The following is an 18,914-nucleotide window of genomic DNA, read 5'->3' on the forward strand; positions in this document are numbered from 1 at the left end:
ACAGGAAGTATTTATGGTTTCTGATACCTTACTTTCTTATTATACATGCTTTTGTTTTGAATCTTTATGTCACCAACAGAAAAAACTTTGATTCTGTTCCTGGCGTATTTTAACTGCATTGAGTAAATACTGTGGTGTTTTCCCTGAATTTTGTTTAGTTGGAATGCTACCAGCTAGCTTGAATAGAACGTTAGTTTTGCTGCTGCCTGAAGAAGTTTTCATGTTGAAAACCATCTTTGTGTATTTCAGCATCTTGTGTGGATTCTGGGGCTGAAACCTGGTGTTGGGGGTGCCTTAAAACCTGGAAGAGCTGTAGAAGGGCCCAGCACAGTAAGCAAAATTGTACATTTTCTAGTCAACGATGATGTGGTATTTTGTGTTGCAATCTATAAGATATGTTTCTTTTTTCAAGGTTCTGACTACAGCAGTTATGACTGATCTACCAGTTATATCCAACATACTGTCAAGACTTTTTGAAAGCTCGCAGTAAGAAACCTTATCATTAAAAAAACCATGTATGTATCAAACTTGACAGTGTATTGATAGCTGTTATTTTTCAGGTACCTTGATGATGTATCTTTGCATCACTTAATAAATGCCCTTTGTTCCTTGTCTCTGGAAGCCATGGATATGGCCTATGGAAACAATAAGGTATCAAAAGAGTTCTCTATTTTCTTCTTGCATTTTTCTTTTTTGTGCAACAGGCAGAAGATTTGTATTTTTGTCTTATAAACGAACTGTTTCCAATATTAAGGTAGTAACACATATGATTTTTACTCCAGAATAAAAAGTAATGTTTCTATTAATCAGATTGTGAATAGGTAAAACTTTAAAAAGCCCATATAATTTCAGAGGTTAGAATTTCTGTCTGACACGGAATGTTCTATTAGGTGTTCATTTTCAATATTTTTTTAATAATATGCTTTAGATAAAGTGTGACAACTCAGGTATTAAAAAAAACGAGTAATTTGTACTTGCCTAGGGAAGTGATAGCATTTCTGTCAGCATGAGAAAATAACCCTCAGCCTAGGATCGTTAAAGACCCCGTGATTGAAGAAAATTGAGCATGTCTTCTCCTAGTCATAATCTGATCCCAGATGAGAATTTCTGAAAGTTTTTACTCGATCTATAACCATAGAGATAATGATGACAGAAAATGTTCTTTATAATATTTGACAATTGCAGTAACAAGGCAGAGAAAAGAGAATGAATTAAAATAAGTAAATGTTGTGTTTAAAATTAGTTGAAAATGAGAATAAAAATCAGTGGAAATGGGAATAGTGAAGAGCAGAAAAATCACATTGAAGTCATTTTTGAATATATGTTCATCGATTTATCATAAGCTGTTCAGTGTTTGCATATGTATTTGATGAATGGGAATGTACCATGTTTTTGCAGAGCTCCTATGAGGTAGATGAAAGATAAAGGGCAGGGAGAGTCTTGAACGTTTTATTTGTTCGTATACAATTTTTACCTTTGCAAGTTGTGATGAGTAAGAGATTGTTTTGTTAGTTAAATATGTTATAAAACTGGTTGGAAGGAGGGCTGTGAGACTGGAAACAAGGTTTGAAGAAAGCTATGAAGAATGTATTCTTGATTATATGCTGTTGCTACCCCCTTGTGGCTTCTCATGAAGTACTGCAGATGCTGTGGAAACTTCCCAGCTGTGTTACCTGGACTGTAAATGCTGTGATAACAGCTTATTAAATGCTACTCCAATGGAGACTGGTTGCATCTTAATTTACAAATTATAGTGTAGTGAATGGCTATGACATCATCTAAGTTACGTTAAAGTCTTGTGTTCAAATTCTCTTTTACTTAGGAGCCATCCCTTTTTGCTGTTGCCAAATTACTGGAAACAGGACTAGTTAACATGCACAGGATTGAAATTCTTTGGAGACCTCTGACGGGTCATCTTCTGGAGGTAACTAATTGCTTTTTGAAGCTGCACTAGAACTGAGTGTGCAGTAAGGTATTGCCTTATGGCACTGCATTTTTATAGTGTAAATGTTCGGGTTTTTTTTTTTAACTTAAAGTGCACTTAGATGTATTGTTTTAAACATGTTATTTTTGCAGTTTGCATTGTAATTTTAATTTAAATATTTAAATTCCAGTGTTTCATAGCTCTTACTGACTTTGTCTTTACAATGCTGTCAGTATTTATGCACTGCATATGTCTTTTATTTACTGTAAAGTAAATTTTAAGATGTATTTACTGAATAGATTGAAGCCATTAGATATACCAACAAAGATCTCGTTTGTTTTTAATAAATGTGAATATTTTTTATTGTTTCTTCAAGAGAATACTATTATAAAAATAGCAACATAAGTGTCAATTGAGAAGTAAATATTTTAACTCCTAGATGAAAATTTGTTTAATCAGGGACAAAATCTTGTATTTTGAATTTGAAACTAAAACCAGATTACAGAGTGTACTTGTATAGTTTTAATCCTCTGCAGGGATAGGTAGAAGAGTGAAATACAAGAGCAGGGGGTGTATTTAAAGACAGTAAAGAACCGTAGTGGATTAACCTTGGCTGGCTCCAAAATGCTCATCTAATTGCTCACTCATTCCATCTCTCATCGAGATAGGAGGAGAAAGTAAGTTGAAAAAAGCTCATGGATTAAGATAAGAACAGGGAGATTGGTAGCTGATTACTGTCATGGGTTAAACAGATGACTTTGGGAAGATTATTGGCAATTAGTGACTGAGTAAGAAAATAAAACTGCAACCACCTTCTGCATAGCTCCTTTCTTTTCCTGAGTTCAGCTTTGCTCCTGATTAAACTGTGTCCTTCCCACCCATGAGCAATGCAGAGGATGGGCAATAGGGGTTGTGGTCAATCCACTGCACTTTCTCTGTTGCTCCTGCCTCCTCACTCTCTTCTCTTGCTGCAGTGTGGTAACCCTCACATAGGATACAGTCCTTCATTAACTTCTCCAGTGTGGATCCTTCCCTTGGGATGCAGTTCCTCAAGACTGCTCCACAGCGGGTCCTCTGTGAGCCAAAGTTGTGCCAGGCGACCTGCTTCTCTGTGGGCTTGTGGGCTCCTCTCCATGGGTCGTAGATCTGTCTGGAATCATGCTCCTGTAGGAGTTCTTAATGGGGAGCAGCTTCCTTCAGGCTTTATCCTCATGCACGAGCTTCTTCCTGGGCTGCACATGGAGATCTGCTCTGCTGTGGTACTCCATGGGCTGCAGGAGCACAGCCTGCTCCACCACGGGCCTCACTTTGAGCTGCAGGGGGAGTCTTTTCTCCAGTGCATTGAGCACCTCCTCCCCTTCTTCTTCATTGATCTTACTATCTACAGAGTTGTTTCTTTTTTTCTCACTGCACGCTCTAATAGCTGCTGCACAACATTTCAATTTTTTTTTATTTTTTTTTTCCTTAAATACATTGTCACAGAAGTGTGCCACCAACCTCACTGATCAGCTAAGCTTTGGTCAGCAGTGGGTCCCCTCTGAAGCTGACAGGAACTGGCAGTGCACAGCACAGAGCAGCTCCTAGTCTCTTCTCACAGAAGGCATTCCTTCAGCTCCCACCCCCTAAACTATACCTTGACACATAAACCTGGTGCAAGCAGAGAGATTTTTCTTCCTCATTTTCCAGAAAGTGTCGGATGCTTCCTTCAAATCAGTGCATTATTTCAAACAGTACTAAGGATTGGCTATCTCTGATCTTGTTTATGGAGATAATCTCTACGTAGTCTTACATCTAGGATTAAAAAAAATGGATACTTAAAGGTTTAACAACTTAAAGCAGACATCATCTTGGAAGAGAAAAAGAGAAAGATAAGGTTCACCATCCACACCTTGGGAGCCCATTGTCTCTTTCCAATTTATATGAGGGAAAGGAGGTTCTGAACTTGTTCCATCTGTGTCCTTCAGCAAGCTTTGAGTCAACGGTATAACAGAGTAATCTCTTAAATCCATGTTTTCCTATAGTAAGCAGACTGTTTCGGTCTATTATCCATCATGGATATTTGCCACTGTTTTTTCAGGAGATGAAATTTATTTTAAAGTACTGCAGTATTTCCATTTAAACTTACATCTTTGAGGTACAGTGAGGAAGGAGAAAGCACCAGCTGCAAATTCAGTTAAACACAACCCGAAGAAAGAATTACTTCCCTATTTCTGATTGTCTGGTCGGATTCAGAGCACTGTGATGTAGTTCAAATTCTATCATTTTATGTAAAGTAACAAAATTAATTTAGGAGATGAGCTATTTCTGTTCTGTATGTTTTAACATGAAGCTAGCTTTTCTGCTTTGTTCTCCAGTTCTGTTTGGCTGGTGTCTAATAACAAAACAGTCCACCAATCCACCCCTACCCAAACCATCTTCCTTCCTTATGGTCTTGCCTTGGATTTTGAAAGATTCTTATGCTTCCTAAGCTCAGGCAGGAAGTGTGGATGGAATTAATTGTTTGGAGGTCATTGAGACTGTAAATACAGGATTACAGATAGAATTACTGTGTATCTAGATGTGCATAGTGTTTTTAACAACTTCTAAAAAAGAGCAATTAGAAAAGCAACTGGGCTCAGGTAGCTGGGAGACAAAGAGAAAGAAAGGCATTCGAAACTTAAGAGGGAAAGAATGATCACTCTCATTTTGTCATATTTTTGAAATAGTAATGTTTAGCCTTATTTTGCATTCTTTATATAGTTACCTTTTGTGTTCGAGACCATAGAAGAGCAGACACATATTGTTTTGGTCAATGTCATGCTTCCTTACTTGATTATGTATGTTAGGCTGTGTGTGAAAAATGAAATTTAGAATTTTATAGTAGCTCAAGGTTGAGTTAAACCCAAGAGTTTCAGACAGTCATTGAAGACCTGTTTGGTACTTTTCAATCTATGAATATCTGAAATAGCAGTCAGAATATTGATTTTTGGAGAATGTTTTGACTTGAATTATTGTGATTTTCAATTTGTTTCCTTCTGTGTCTTTCCTTGCTTCCTGTTGCTTCCTTATTCAGAAGGTATGTCTGTCCAAAAGATAATAATTTTTATTTCTTTTTAGTATTAAACCTGATTTTAACATTTAGAGATTTGTTGTATTGTTCTAAAATTAATAGTTTACTAGAATCTTGTATCTAAATATCCACTACAGTTTTAGATGTCCAATTTTTATATATTACATATACTTAAATCTTGGTTAAATAAAAGTGCCTTCAAACAGAACACTGCTATGCTTTCAGGTTTGTCAGCATCCCAACTCCAGAATGAGAGAATGGGGAGCAGAAGCTTTAACCTCTCTTATTAAAGCTGGACTGACATTCAGCCACGATCCTCCATTATCACAGAATCAGGTAAAGTAAGTTTATGAAAAGCTGCTTTCCTCCTTTTCTGAGACTTATTATGAACATGAAATCAGAATCTTCCCTAGAGGAAGTTTTTTACAGTTCACTGAATAGGAGGCATTCATAAAGCAATTTTACCATTGAGTTTATAAAGCCTACAGCTGTAACATTCAGTTGTAACTATTGAAAATCACCTTGTGCATTCTAATGAGCTACCCTCTCCTTTTTTCAAATGCATGATAGAGAGTACCAAGGCTTGAATATTATGTTTGTTTGTTAGAACAAATTGTGAATCACCCCTCATGAGTGCAAAATAATTCCAGAATGCTTTATATGTTTATATGTAAATATATGATGTAGTGTCATATGAAAAATAAATGGCCTAACCTTCTAAATCACAAGTGTTCAATCAATTATTAGCAAAATATTCTACTGTTTTTACTGGGGTTCAGTGAACAGTATTTTTAAGGTCTCTTGGATGAGTGTAAAGTTACATGATAGTTTTTATGCAAGTATGACAGCATGCTGTAGTAGGGACATGCTTTAGGAACCTGGAGAAAAAAGAAAAGGAAATGCAGATTTCCTGCTGAGATACTTTTTATATAAAGAGTATTTTTTAGAAGGGCCTGTCTGACACTGAATCCCAGCAATTTGGATCGCTCTAAAAACTTCTTAGGAATCTTAGATTGGTACTATATGGTTTCACTTATTTTATGTAAAAATAATAATGAATCAGTTGAAGCATATTAAGGATGCTAAAATTTCCTGTTTACTTTTAGAGACTGCAGCTACTTTTACTGAATCCACTCAAGGAGCTGTCAAACATTAGTCATCCTGACATCAGGATCAAGCAGTTGGAGTGTGTGCTACAGATTTTACAGAGTCAGGGTGACAGCTTAGGACCTGGTTGGCCATTAGTCCTTGGAGTCATGGGGGCAATACGAAGTGATCAGGGGTAAGTGATCAAAATGAAATATTTAGATCACGTAAGGTGACAACGGTAGAAAGAGTTCTGCTTTTATTTTCATACTTTAATAACCACTTTACTGTAATTCATGCTCTTATTAACAGTTTTACTCAGCAGTTTTGGTAATTCTGGTAATTCTTCCTTTAGAACACTTCTATTTTACTGTTATCCTGTTGCCGCTTGCATGAAGGACTTTGAAACCTTTCTCCAAACACGAGATAATGCAATGGCTTTGCATTTGAATACAGAAAAAGAGATTACTTGCCCATCAGTGCAGCTCTTCAAAATGAGCTGCATAACCGTGCTTTCATTTCCCGCTTCCTTTCCTTTTCCTCGAGAGTCCTTGAAGAGTGCATACTTGTGGAATTTTTTTGGTGGAGAGGGAAGTACTCCAGTTTTGTGTGTGTTTCAATTTATAGAACTGTGTAATTAACATAGAGGAAAGTAGCGTGAGAACAGTTCTTCCATACGTATAAGCAAGAATAAATACCTACATGATAGGATAGGTATCAATTTGAAGAACGCATCTTATTACACGGAGTTAGTAGTTGCACTACTATTGTCCATGCACAAGTTTGTGTGCATTTCTTTGGCTTCCATCTTGTGCTGGCTGTTATGATACAGGACAAATGGCCCACCTGTGATATTCCTTTTGAATTAATAGGGGAAAAAAAATGGTGTTTTTAATTGAGATTCTGAAATAAGTAGCTGGCATATCTACATTCTTTTGGGTTTTTTTCCTGGAATATGTATTCTGAAGGACACTCTGTTTTTGTGTTACAAGCGTTTGGATTTTTCTTTTTTGTGTTTAATATTAAACATTTAAAAAGCCCTATAGCTAAATTTAAATGCAGCTGCAGTAGTGTCTTCCCTGTTTTGCATTATCTACACTGCACTGCTCTCTTTTTGATTCCTTCATTTTGTCTCTCACAAAACAAGATTTTGGTTCTGGATAACCTTCCTGCTCAGAGGACTCCTCACAAATGTTTTCCATACTACATTTTTATTTTATGTTCATATTTGTAATTTAATTCTGAAGGCTAAATATTTATTAAATATGTTTTTAACAGCAGATATTTTCAACAGATTTTGTCTAACACAATATATAGTATTGAAAGGTGCATTGTGTGCATTTTTCTTACTAAATAAAATACATCTTACCCACCCATCTGTTCTGCATACTTTAAGTTGAAGCTTCAACTAAATGTTGCATTTCCAAAAGCATCTATTTAAAACACGAAAAAACAAATGCCATCCATTTCAAATCTCAATCCATTTAAAAAATCATAAATACCAATATATGTAGTTTAATAGTACTATCTCCTGATGTATTTTATTCAGAAAGTTTCTTTGTTCCTGAGGAAGTTTGAAATTAGAGTGTGAGTGTGTTTTGTTTTTATTTTGTGGTTTCTTTTTTTAAGAGAGTCCTTAATACGGACTGCATTCCAGTGTCTACAGTTGGTTGTGACCGACTTCCTTCCAACAATGCCATGTACTTGTCTACAGATAGTTGTTGAAGTTGCAGGAAGCTTTGGTCTTCACAATCAAGAGCTAAATATTAGCTTAACTTCAATTGGATTGTTGGTGAGTTTCATGCTAACCTACAGTGATGCTGCTTCGGACTTTTTTAGTTAATGGAAATTATTTGTAGTCCGTTCTACAAGGAAAAGCCACAGCCTATTCTTTTATTTCTTACTGGTGTCTCATGCTGTCATTTGGAATCATATGTAAATAGAATGAGCTTTAATCTATTTTAAACTCCACGTAAAACAAACAGAATTGGATATTAAGCATTTTCACCAGTTTCTGAGTTTTAATACATTGTTTCCCTTTCTAGTTTGCAATATGCAACTGTAGCCTATCAGCTAAGACTTAAAAGAAACAAATGTCTGCACTTTGTAGCATTTATGTGCTGATCTTGCATTACTAAGGGCACCTTTGTGAAGTACCCTTAAATGTGAAAATGAGAAATGTTTTATTTTGTGATCATTACGAATGTTGTAATATTTTATTATGCAATATAATATTTTATTTATTTTCTAGTGGAATATTTCAGATTATTTTTTCCAAAGAGGTGAAATAATTGAAAAGGAACTTAACAAAGAAGAAGCCGTGTTGCAGAAGCAGGCGGAAGAAAAGGGAGTGGTTCTGAATAGGCCTTTTCATCCTGCACCACCGTTTGACTGTCTTTGGTTATGTCTGTATGCCAAACTTGGAGAGCTCTGTGTGGATCCCCGACCTGCAGTTAGAAAGAGTGCTGGGCAGACATTGTTTTCCACCATTGGTGCCCATGGAACTTTGTTGCAGCATTCAACATGGCACACAGTGATATGGAAGGTATGACATGCGAGCTTATACTGGAGGATTTTAAGATTTCATTCATGTTCACATTTGCATGGTATTTTAAATATTGCTTAGCTAGTCTAATAAGATTCTGTGAAAGATAACATACGGCGGTACAAGTCTGACCTTATTTTATTATTTGTTTAATTTTCTTTTCCCTTGCCCTTAAAGCCTTTTATGAAATGCAATTTTTGCATCTTGGTATTTTCTTTCTTACTCAGTAGTTGTGCAAAAGGGCTATTCCCTTCCTGCACAGGCGAGCGATTCCTCCTGTTTTGCAAAAATATGGTGACATTTGAGGGTCGTGTGACTGAATTGGTCTGATAGAAGAGTGAGCTTTGCTTTGCCCTCTGTTTGGCTCTTTGTTCTAAAAGGGTCAGTCAGATGCCCTAATCCTAAAATCATAGTCATATTGTCTATGCCTTGAGGAAAAATCAGGGAGTTGTGGAGTCTGTTGACAGCTGTACTGTGTGAGGTATCTGAGACCTCAAGACCCAAACTGGCACTATTCTCAGTGGCTCTGATCGTGCTGTTTATGACCCTTCTTAAGTGAGCATCAGTAGGCTGATTCTTATTCTTAACTTTTGCTCACATACTTTTAAATAAGGAAATTCTCAAGGTGACACAGTTACGTATAGAATAACAGAAAGCTTTTTTTTTTTTTTTTTTTCAGTCATACCATGAGTACAATGTATTTTAAAAGTTGTGTTCTTTTCTCTTTTTCTGAATGTTGCAGGTTTTATTTCACCTGCTAGACAGGGTTCGAGAATCTTCTACAACAGCTGACAAAGAGAAGATTGAATCGGGAGGAGGCAACATCCTCATCCATCATTCAAGGGATACAGCTGAGAAACAGTGGGCTGAAACATGGGTATTAACACTGGCTGGAGTTGCAAGAATATTTAATACCCGGAGATACTTACTGCAGCCTTTAGGTAAGAAACGGATTTAAAGTTACTGAAGGAGTTGAGTAAAAATCCTGACGTTTGCCTACAGGTGTGTGATGTTGTGTCTCACCTCAAATGTGATGAAAATGAGAGTTTTTAATTCTTTACAGCCAAAAATTTTAAGTACCAATTTCATCTTCCATGCCATGGTACTTGAGACTGAATTTCAATAGTCACAATTCTGAGTGCCAAATAACTTTTACTTTAGTCACCTGATGGTAATAATTTTTGTGTTCTTCTGGTTCTCGGAACACGCTTTTCCTCCTGTCTTATTAAAATTGCAAAGTGCCAACCTAGAACTTTTTCATAGCTTCCATGTGTCAGGTTTATCAGTGCTCTTACAAAGTAAAAAGAACTCATAAAATCAGTGAAGCTTATGGACTAAAGAAGAGGGGATGTTTTAACAAAAAGATGGGACTCAAAAGATGTTGGGAATACCTGCTGTTTCAAGTGATTGTTTTTCTCCACTCACTCTACCATCTTTCCATTCTCCAACTATTGTCTAGAACAGAGATGTAATTTTGAGTTACTTTACTGTTTTTTCTAATTGTACCTAACTGAAGGGATCCATCTTTTCTTCTAATTCTTTAAAATCTTCTTTCTCTTTTTTTAAAACCTTCCATTTCACTTCTATGGTTCCTTGGTACCGTTTTTCATCCTCTTCGTTTTTCTCAGGCTTTCCTGTTTCTTTTCTCTCTATAGAAATTAAGCATGAGATCATTTACCAAGCTACTGTGAAATATTACTGCATACAATTGAACAACAAACACGCGTGGATTCAATTTCATATTTTATTCTTTATATTTCTGTGTTTGTCTTTTGCATTCATTTTCTTTTGGCTACAGTTGAACTGGTGTATTTTAAAAGGCACTGAGAAGCCATCAGGTGACCTTGTGAAAATCTCTCTGTGTTACAGAAACCAGTACATAAACAGCCTTTCAGAGATCAGTGACTGGGCAGGTAAATAGCAAGCTAGTACCAAGCTGATATATATATATATTTAATATTCTTTCTTTAACAGGAGACTTCTCCCAGGCCTGGGATGTTCTTCTTGATCACATTCAATCAGCAGCACTCAGCAAAAATAATGAAGTTTCCTTGGCTGCTCTGAAAAGCTTCCAGGAAATCTTACAAATAGTTTCTCCAGTTCGAGACTCAGAGAAGCCTGACACACCACCTGCTATTAATGTTTCTGTACCTGTGGTGGTAGGAGCAACAACTGCCACTAGTCTTGGGAGATCATTCATGAGAACTGACTCCATAGGAGAAAGAATGGGAAGATACAATGGAGCTGAACTACCTGTAGTAACAGATGAGATTGAAGATCTGAATCTTTGGTGGGCAGCTTGGAACAGCTGGTACAGGATCGGTTCAGAAAGTACAAAGCCTCCAATTACTTGTGATAAATTGACTTTCATTCCCAGCCAGCCTTTTCTCACAGCTTTAATTCAGATATTCCCAGCTCTTTACCAACACATCAAAACTGGTTTCAGCATGGATGATCTCCAAAAGCTGGGTATCATTTTGCATGGTGCGGTTTCAGTTCCAATCAGTTCTGATGCTTCCCCTTTCATCCTTCCATCTTACACTGAAGCAGTTCTGACAAGTTTACAAGAAGCAGTGCTTACAGCTTTAGATGTTTTACAAAAGGTAATAATGGGACTTCAAATGTTTAGTGAAAAGGAAATGACACTGTCTCAGTTATTCTTGGAGCTTTAGTGATTGAGTTTAAGTCACCAGACTTAAACTTAATTGTTTTACTTATAATTGCCCAGTGCACTGTCTCAGAACAATCAGATTCCAGTCCTGTTGCAATCCAGGTGTTCTGCATTGAAGGGAATGAAAGTTCATGAAATGCATTTTTGCTAGATTGCAGAAGTACCTTAAGTGTGGTGGTGTTTTCATAGTCATTTTCTCGTCTATCTAATATTTAAGTATTGTACTGTTCTGAGGGTCTGTGCATGGAACCGGAGAAACAATCTTCCAAATGGTATTCCTTCTGTTGCCCTAGTACTGCTATAAACTAAGTCTATGATATATGATCATGAGATCTTTGAGTTCAGGCGAAACATAGTATCTGGAAGTGACTCAAGCAGGCTACCTTCTTACCTCTTACTAACCCACTGTTTAAGAATAATGCTGCATCTTTGCATAACAAGCTTGTACTGTCAAATTCATCCTCAAAAAGAATCCCTGATGCAAACAAATTTGTAAATAGCAAATTAGTGTGGTCTTTTGCAGGGTAGTAAAACAGCAAAAAAGTATGCTGAGGTTCTAAAACATTGTCCAGGAATGATTAACTCAGAAAGCATATGTATGCAGATGAAGCAGAGTTGAGACTGAATGAGAGAATGTATTTAGATTAGGTGCTGCTTTAAGAAGAAAAACCATATTGGTTGGGAAATACTAGAATTAAAACTGTCCGTGTGACCTGACTTTGCTCCCTTCAGGCTTTCATGTTATGACTACCTAACTGTGTGGACATACCTTTTTTTAAATCCTCAGACAAGGTCCTGTCTCATTCAGCTCATAGAATGTAAGGTGCCTACTTAATAAGCAGTTGTTTGGTACTTTGTTTTTAGCTTAACCTAGATTGGTTTATCTCCTACTGATTTAATCACCACAAGCAGGGCAAAATCATTATCTTGCAGTTGTACATTTAGGGTTTGGATTTTAAAATATTCCAGTCTGCATTTTAAGAATACAAGTTGGTGACAAATCTCGGTGTTGTGTGGGATGATATAAATAACATGAAGACCAGTTGTAACTGTTAAATTATCACCCTAGTGATCAGTTGTCAGGCAGGCTTACCCTTTTTTCACCTGTCCAATTCAGCAGCTCAGATCTGCTGAAGTCGTCTGTTTTCTCACTTCTTTCATAATTTCTGTCTTGTTTTCCCCATTCAGTCACTCCATATCGATAGGCCGAGGTTAATGGCATGAGTTTCAATAGAGCTAAATGTCGAGTCTTGCATTTTGGTCACAACAACCCCAGGCAACCCTACAGGCTTGGTGAAGTGTGGCTGGAAAGCTGCCTGATTGAAAGGGACCTTGGTGTGCTGATGGACAGTTGGCTGAGTATGAGCCAGCAGTGTGCCCAGGTGGCCAAGAAGGCCAATGGCATCTTGGCTTGTATCAAGAATGGTGTGGTGAACAGGACTAGGGAAGTCATCCTGCCCCTGTACTTGGCATTGGTGAGGCCTCACCTCGAGTACTGCGATCAGTTTTGGGCACCTCAGTACAAAAAGGACATGGAGGTACTGGAGCAGGTCCAGAGAAGGGCAGCGAGGCTTGTGAAGGGCTTGGAAAATCAGCCCTATGAGGAGAGGCTGAGGGAGCTGGGGCTGTTTAGTCTGGGGAAAAGGAGGCTGAGGGGAGACCTTATTGCTCTCTTCCATTATCTGAAAGGTGATTACAGTGAGAGTGGGACTGGTCTCTTCACTGGTGACAGGACAAGGGGAAATAGCCTCAAGTTGCGCCAAGGTAAGTTTGGGTTGGATATCAGGAAACGCTTTACAGAAAGGGTAGTTAAGCACTGGAATAGGCTCTCCAGGGAGGTGGTTGAGTCACCGTCCCTGGATGTGTTTAAGAGTCGTTTGGATGTGGTGCTCAGAGATATGATTTAGCAGAGGGTTGTTAGAGTTAGGGTACTATGGTTAGGCTGTGGTTGGACTTGATAATCTCTGAGGTCTTTTCTAACCTGAGTAATTTTATGATTCTGTGATACATTCCTCCATTTCTCAGATTTTCTTGTTTCTTTGTTGATCTCCTTTATCCAGAAGTTCTTAGCTACAAAACTTTCCAGAACTTCCCAGAGAAAGTTTCCAGCATTTTTAACGTGAGTTTTTGTATTGGTTGTTAATATACAGATGGTAACAAATGTACAGAAGGAATAAGTAAAGGAAAACTCACCAGTGGTGGTGCCTTGGCTGAAGAAGCTGGGGCAGTCCTCACTGGAGAGCGATCTCCAAGAGATGCTGCCTCAGTGGGAGTCAGCCCTTAAATGAGGTCTCAGAGGGGATGGAGTCGAGCTCCACCCCTTACGGGACCACAGCTACATCACTCTCACCTGTGCTCCCACAGCTGACCCCACACTTGCCTCAGCTGATTAATCAGAGGTTCAGGCTGTGATTACCAATCTCCCATACAGTTTTTAATAGCAAATCTTTTTTTCTAGCCCACATCCCCAAATCAAACTAAGACATGGTGGCATAGCAGTTACAAGCGTTTGAAAATAAGGACTGTAATAGGAAGCCTTAGGCACTCTAATATCATGCAGTAAACCCCATCCCATCTATAGTTACATTGCTGACAGAACAGCACTACAGTCCTTAAAATTTAGCTTAAAATATATTTGGAGGTGGATAAATTCTGTGAAGTCTCATGATCTTCTCTCTCAGCTGTGTAACGTGGTGGAATTGACACAACAAGGCAGTCTGCCAGTGCGGAGGTGCAGTAAAGGCCATCTGTGCAAGAGTCTTGCTGGATGCCACGGTATCTTTTTCCTGTGTATAAATGAATTAATACTCAGGAGTGCTCACAGTGTGGTAGTTAAAGAAGTGTAAGTTAATATTTGCTACCTTCTTTTAAACAAAATCTCTCCTGAATTTGGATTCAGAGTAAGTAAGTCTTGTTCTTTGTTGATACAGGAGGATTTAGGTCAGTTAAGATTTTGTAAAAATCTCTGGAACAACTTTGCAGTTGGAATAGCGTGAAAAAAGTACTTTTTAAAAGCTGAGTCCCTAAGAGATAATAACAGAGATGTTATTATGTGATTGGACTAACAAAGGGCGTTATAATACACAAAAACGGGAATGGAAGGCGAGCTTAGTTCCTGTTTCAGACTTCCATATGTTGAGTCTATTTTAGATCCTTTGCTCCTTTTCTTTTTATTAATTGTTATAACTTGTTTTCTGATCGTTCATTGCTGTAGTCTGAGTGCCTGCTTCACCATGTTAGCTCAGCTAAAATTTGTACTCAAGCCTAAATTCTCTGCTTGTTCTCACTGCCTGCCTATATTCTCTCTGGTGAGCTCTGCGGTGAGCCAGCTGCCTCATCAGGCAGAAGAACACGGATACATTCCTGGTTATTATCAAATTACTGTGAATGCTGCCTCTGTAGGCAGCATGAATGTAAACCTCTTGAGCTGTGGGTGTGGTGCCTAAGGCTGTGTTTATATTTACAACCAAGTTAGTACAGACTGAGAGCTGTAAAAATAACGATTCCATGACAATAGTTGTGCTGGGAGGTGTTTGATACATTTGAGCTATTCAAAAATTTGAAGGCTTGTACTAGGATGTTTTAAAGCATAAACTTCTAAAAGTAAAGTACCGTATCAATTTTTACAGGAAACAGCAATCAGCCAAGTGTTTTGTTTTAGGGCTTGTGTGCTCTGTTGGTGCCCGACCATTACTTTTTTATTTATCTCTCTCTTTACTTAAGGATGTAAACAAGTGCACTCAATGCAGTAAATATTACTCTATTTTATAAGCACCTCTTAAAGATACTTTCAGCATCCTTGGTTCCATGCTTGCTGTGCTGTTTTTGCATTTTTCAACTGCTTAGATAAAAGCTCTGTGCTGTCAGTCAGAAATATAAATTTATTTGAAAATCAGTTCTAGTTAGGTGACTTTTCAGTATACAATGATGACCTACTAGCTTCTTATTTTTATAATATCAGATAATATTAAGAGCTGAAAAAATCATCAATAGACTGGATAGAAAATGCTTCTATTTGTAAAATAAAATGTTTACAAAAGTTTCATAAAATACGAAGAATAAGAACCTACTGATGCATAAACTTGAAATAAATAGTAGTTATTGCTTTTGTTCACCAGGACAAGAAAAAGTGGCATCTTAAAGAGCGTGGATCCTAGATGAGTAATAAGATCAATAATATCAATAATAAAAATCTAGCAAGCTAGAAGGAATAGCAGAGTTACTTTTGTCATTGTAGATGTTAAGTTGGTCTTCTGGCAGTAGTGACAATATTGAAGATGTGTGCAGAAATTACTTGTGTGGGAGACATATATACGGATTTGTGGATGTTCTTTTTCCCTTTCTAATCCAAGTAGTGTTATGCAAAATAATTTCTTACGTATACAATCTTGTATTAACATTAAATATTAAATTTAGTGAAGGACTCTGGTGCAGCAGCACGTCAGCTGAAACTGTTCTAATGTGTGTCAAGTACGTCAGATCAGCACTTAAACTGTTATGCAACACAGGGGAGTATCTAGCATCAAACCACCTTTTTTCTGAGGTCAGCACAATCTTAGACTCAAACAGCAGAGTAGTATAGCTTTTTAGAAGGAGCAGTATTTCACTATATTCATAATGTTGGTTAAGATTTTGGGGTATTAGGGCATGTGTTTTCAGTTGCAGGAAGCCAAGGAAAAGGGAAAGGCCATTTATGGAGTGCTCTGGTGCAGTGCTGCATGAAGGTGCCCTAGGCCTTAGGGTGATCTGGAGATGCTGATGCCTACAGGCTCTGTTGGCTTATTCCCCCTCAGCTGAGGACTGGAGATATTCACTAGCTCCTTGAATGTCATATCTCATGACACAGCCCCAGCATGGAGACTGTAATCACAGCTTCTGAACTGTTGGTGCCTTGAATTAGTTTTGGCCACAACTTGTCGTGAATGGTCTTTAGTTAGTGGAAAGAGAATTTGATTCCTCCCCAGAGAAAAATGACAGTACAAGATCAAAGCTCTTTTGTGGAGCAGTAGGTAAATGTTTCTTGAATCTTTGGGAGGAGGGACATGGAGAGGAAGAGCAAGACTTAAAATGACAGAAGATAATTGGAATAGCTTCATAGAAATTTTCTATCTGGCTTAAATAGATGCTCTGACTTTTCCTTGGGATTTATATTGCAACAGGAAATCATTATGCTGTGACAACATGATATTTCACTGACATCTTCTAAGGACACCCTTCTTAAGTGTTTCCAGTTTTGACACAAGACTATGTGTTTCAGCTATGCCAAAATGATATCATTCTGATTTTATTTATGTTTCTTTCTGTGAGACATAATTTAACTACTTATGGAAACTTTGTATGAATTACTTCTGAGATTTAAATGCTCCTTAAAGTAGACCTTTTAGAAGATGTGGCTGGAATCAACAGTCAAGAATTATATGACCCACAAAAATGTCATATCAAAGCAAAGTTTGTAAAGAAAAGATACTTTTTATTAGGCAAAATGAGATAGCTTTATTTATCAACATATATATTGCCAAGTATTCTTATCATTTTAATAAAATAACAAAGCTTGCTATTCTTAAGCTGTTAGAATTATACTTTGTCTTTTATTCAGTATTAACTCTTGTGTAGTCCAGTTCCTGCATGGTACTGTAATAGTCATTCTGCGTATTTATTAAATGATATTGATAAGTGTTAATCAATATTGATAATATCGTTACTGCTTTAGCATTATGGTGCTGTAGCAAAATCATCTGTGAGCTAAAGAATAGTAGACTGTGTGATAAGCCAATATAGCAAAGAGACAGACATGGGTATTTTTCTGTAGGAGCTCGTTGTACTGAGGCATAATTTTATGTGCTGAAGCTCAAGATAAATAACAAGCTTTTGTTTTTCCTTTTCGTATAGGCTATATGTGTGGGCTCAGAAAATATGCAGATAATGTATCCTGCAATCTTTGACCAGCTGTTGGCCTTTGTGGAATTTTCATGCAAGCCTCCACAGTATGGACAACTGGAAACAAAGCACATTGCAAACGCAAAGTATAATCAGGTAATTTATTACAAATCTTACCCTTTTCATTTGGCTGATAAACACAATTCAGCTTCAGGTGTTCTTTAGCAGGATGCATTTACTCTATCTGTAAAAACTTTGCTGTGCATGTTGTGTAATAAGTTAATTTATTAGTGTTTTTACATGCTTTTCTTCTGCTACCTTTGAATTCTGTTTGTTTTTCTTCATGTATTTTGTATTTCTCCATGTCAAAAAATTCTTCTCTGGACACCAGACATAATGAATATGTCTGAATTTGTTCAGTGAATTCATCTAAAATATCTGCTCCTATATTTGACACTGAATTAAATAAAAAACACCATACTTCTGAATGGAAAAATTCCTTCAAGCTGCAAATTTTTGCACTGCATGTGCTGTAGAGAAATAGGACATGCTCAATAATAGATATATTTTTAAAATCTGTGTACTCCGCTGTTCACTAAGCATGAGCATCTGATTCAGTGTAATCTAAGAGGTAACTGTTATGTATGTATTAATTCTTCTTATTCTATTTGTCCTGCAACACAATGGAATCACACTAGATACAACTATTTGCACCGGTGAGTTAAATTTCCTTACGGATTGTCCTAATGTAGTTGTCTTGCCTAGATTGCAACAATTCTCCTATTTAAATGTACTTTACTTCAATGTAGAGTACATTTTCATAGACCACATTGTATTTGCAGTTTTGTTGCTTGGACCGTATTCTTACCAAAACCTGCATGCATTAAACTGAGAGTTCAATGCAAAGCATTCAGTTTCTGCTCCTTAACTAATACTTTTTCACTTACGGTTCAGTAATTTATGGTCTTTTTCCTAGGCGGAATGGGTAGCATTGAATTATGTACCATTTGCTGAGAGATCGTTGGAAGTGGTTGTGGACTTATACCAAAAAACAGCTTGCCATAAAGCTGTTGTAAATGAGAAAGTTCTTCAGAACATTATTAAGGTAAAGGATTGTCCAGCTCATGCTCTGAATTAATGGAGTTTTATTTTGAGATAGTGTTGGTAAACGGTTTCTGGGGAGCTTAAAGCTTCGGTAGAGGATACAGCTGGTTGTCTCTAAAGATGAGCAGTAGGTCATTTCTTGTGATGCTGCAGTCACCACTGCTTAAGGTGTATGCATTGTTCTTTATTTGCATGATATAATAATCAGTAATTCAGTGTTAAGACAAAAATCAAGAAATGTGTTAGGCCAGAAAACAGTAATCTTTGAAAGTATTATGTACCTGAGTCTGAAAAGCAGTCCTCCTAGTAAATACAATGGAAGGCTGAAGACAAAACTGGCACACACGTTTTTGTGGAGGCGTGCTCTAGTTATTATTTTGGTCTGTCTTTAATGGCTTTACATGTCATTGATACAGCTATAAAATGTTATGGGTGCACAGATGTGCCTTCAACATGAAAGTGCCAAACCCAGAATTGTTTGACCTTGTTTTTAGCAAATCAGTTTGGCAAATAATGGAAATAGTAGTAAATGTCTTGTGGATAATATATCAGACCTAAGCTTGTTTGTAATGACCCGGCTGTCTGCGGGTTGTTCCTATACAGAAATTTGGAGACACCTGAAGTATTTAAAATAGTTACGTGGTATTATTTGGAACTT

The 18,914-nt window shown here is 37.2% G+C and overlaps 1 protein-coding gene across 3 annotated transcripts in view; it reads left to right on the plus strand.

Moving 5' to 3' along the window:
* MON2 (MON2 homolog, regulator of endosome-to-Golgi trafficking) overlaps positions 1–18,914 on the plus strand; it is a 73,374-nt gene that overhangs the window by 41,309 nt on the left and 13,151 nt on the right. For 2 of the 3 annotated variants that reach the window (XM_072361521.1, XM_072361523.1), the window contains 13 exons: positions 250–330; positions 413–486; positions 561–651; positions 1,823–1,924; positions 5,199–5,309; positions 6,080–6,255; positions 7,689–7,851; positions 8,311–8,604; positions 9,347–9,545; positions 10,579–11,207; positions 17,165–17,308; positions 17,851–17,868; positions 18,129–18,257. In XM_072361521.1, coding sequence (XP_072217622.1) covers positions 250–330; positions 413–486; positions 561–651; positions 1,823–1,924; positions 5,199–5,309; positions 6,080–6,255; positions 7,689–7,851; positions 8,311–8,604; positions 9,347–9,545; positions 10,579–11,207; positions 17,165–17,308; positions 17,851–17,868; positions 18,129–18,257 — 2,211 coding nt within the window. The remainder of the gene's footprint in view (positions 1–249; positions 331–412; positions 487–560; positions 652–1,822; positions 1,925–5,198; positions 5,310–6,079; positions 6,256–7,688; positions 7,852–8,310; positions 8,605–9,346; positions 9,546–10,578; positions 11,208–17,164; positions 17,309–17,850; positions 17,869–18,128; positions 18,258–18,914) is intronic. The other variant, XM_072361522.1, reaches the window with a different exon arrangement.

Source organism: Excalfactoria chinensis, chromosome 1 (assembly GCF_039878825.1).
Source record: "Excalfactoria chinensis isolate bCotChi1 chromosome 1, bCotChi1.hap2, whole genome shotgun sequence".
Taxonomy (NCBI): Eukaryota; Metazoa; Chordata; class Aves; order Galliformes; family Phasianidae; genus Excalfactoria; species Excalfactoria chinensis.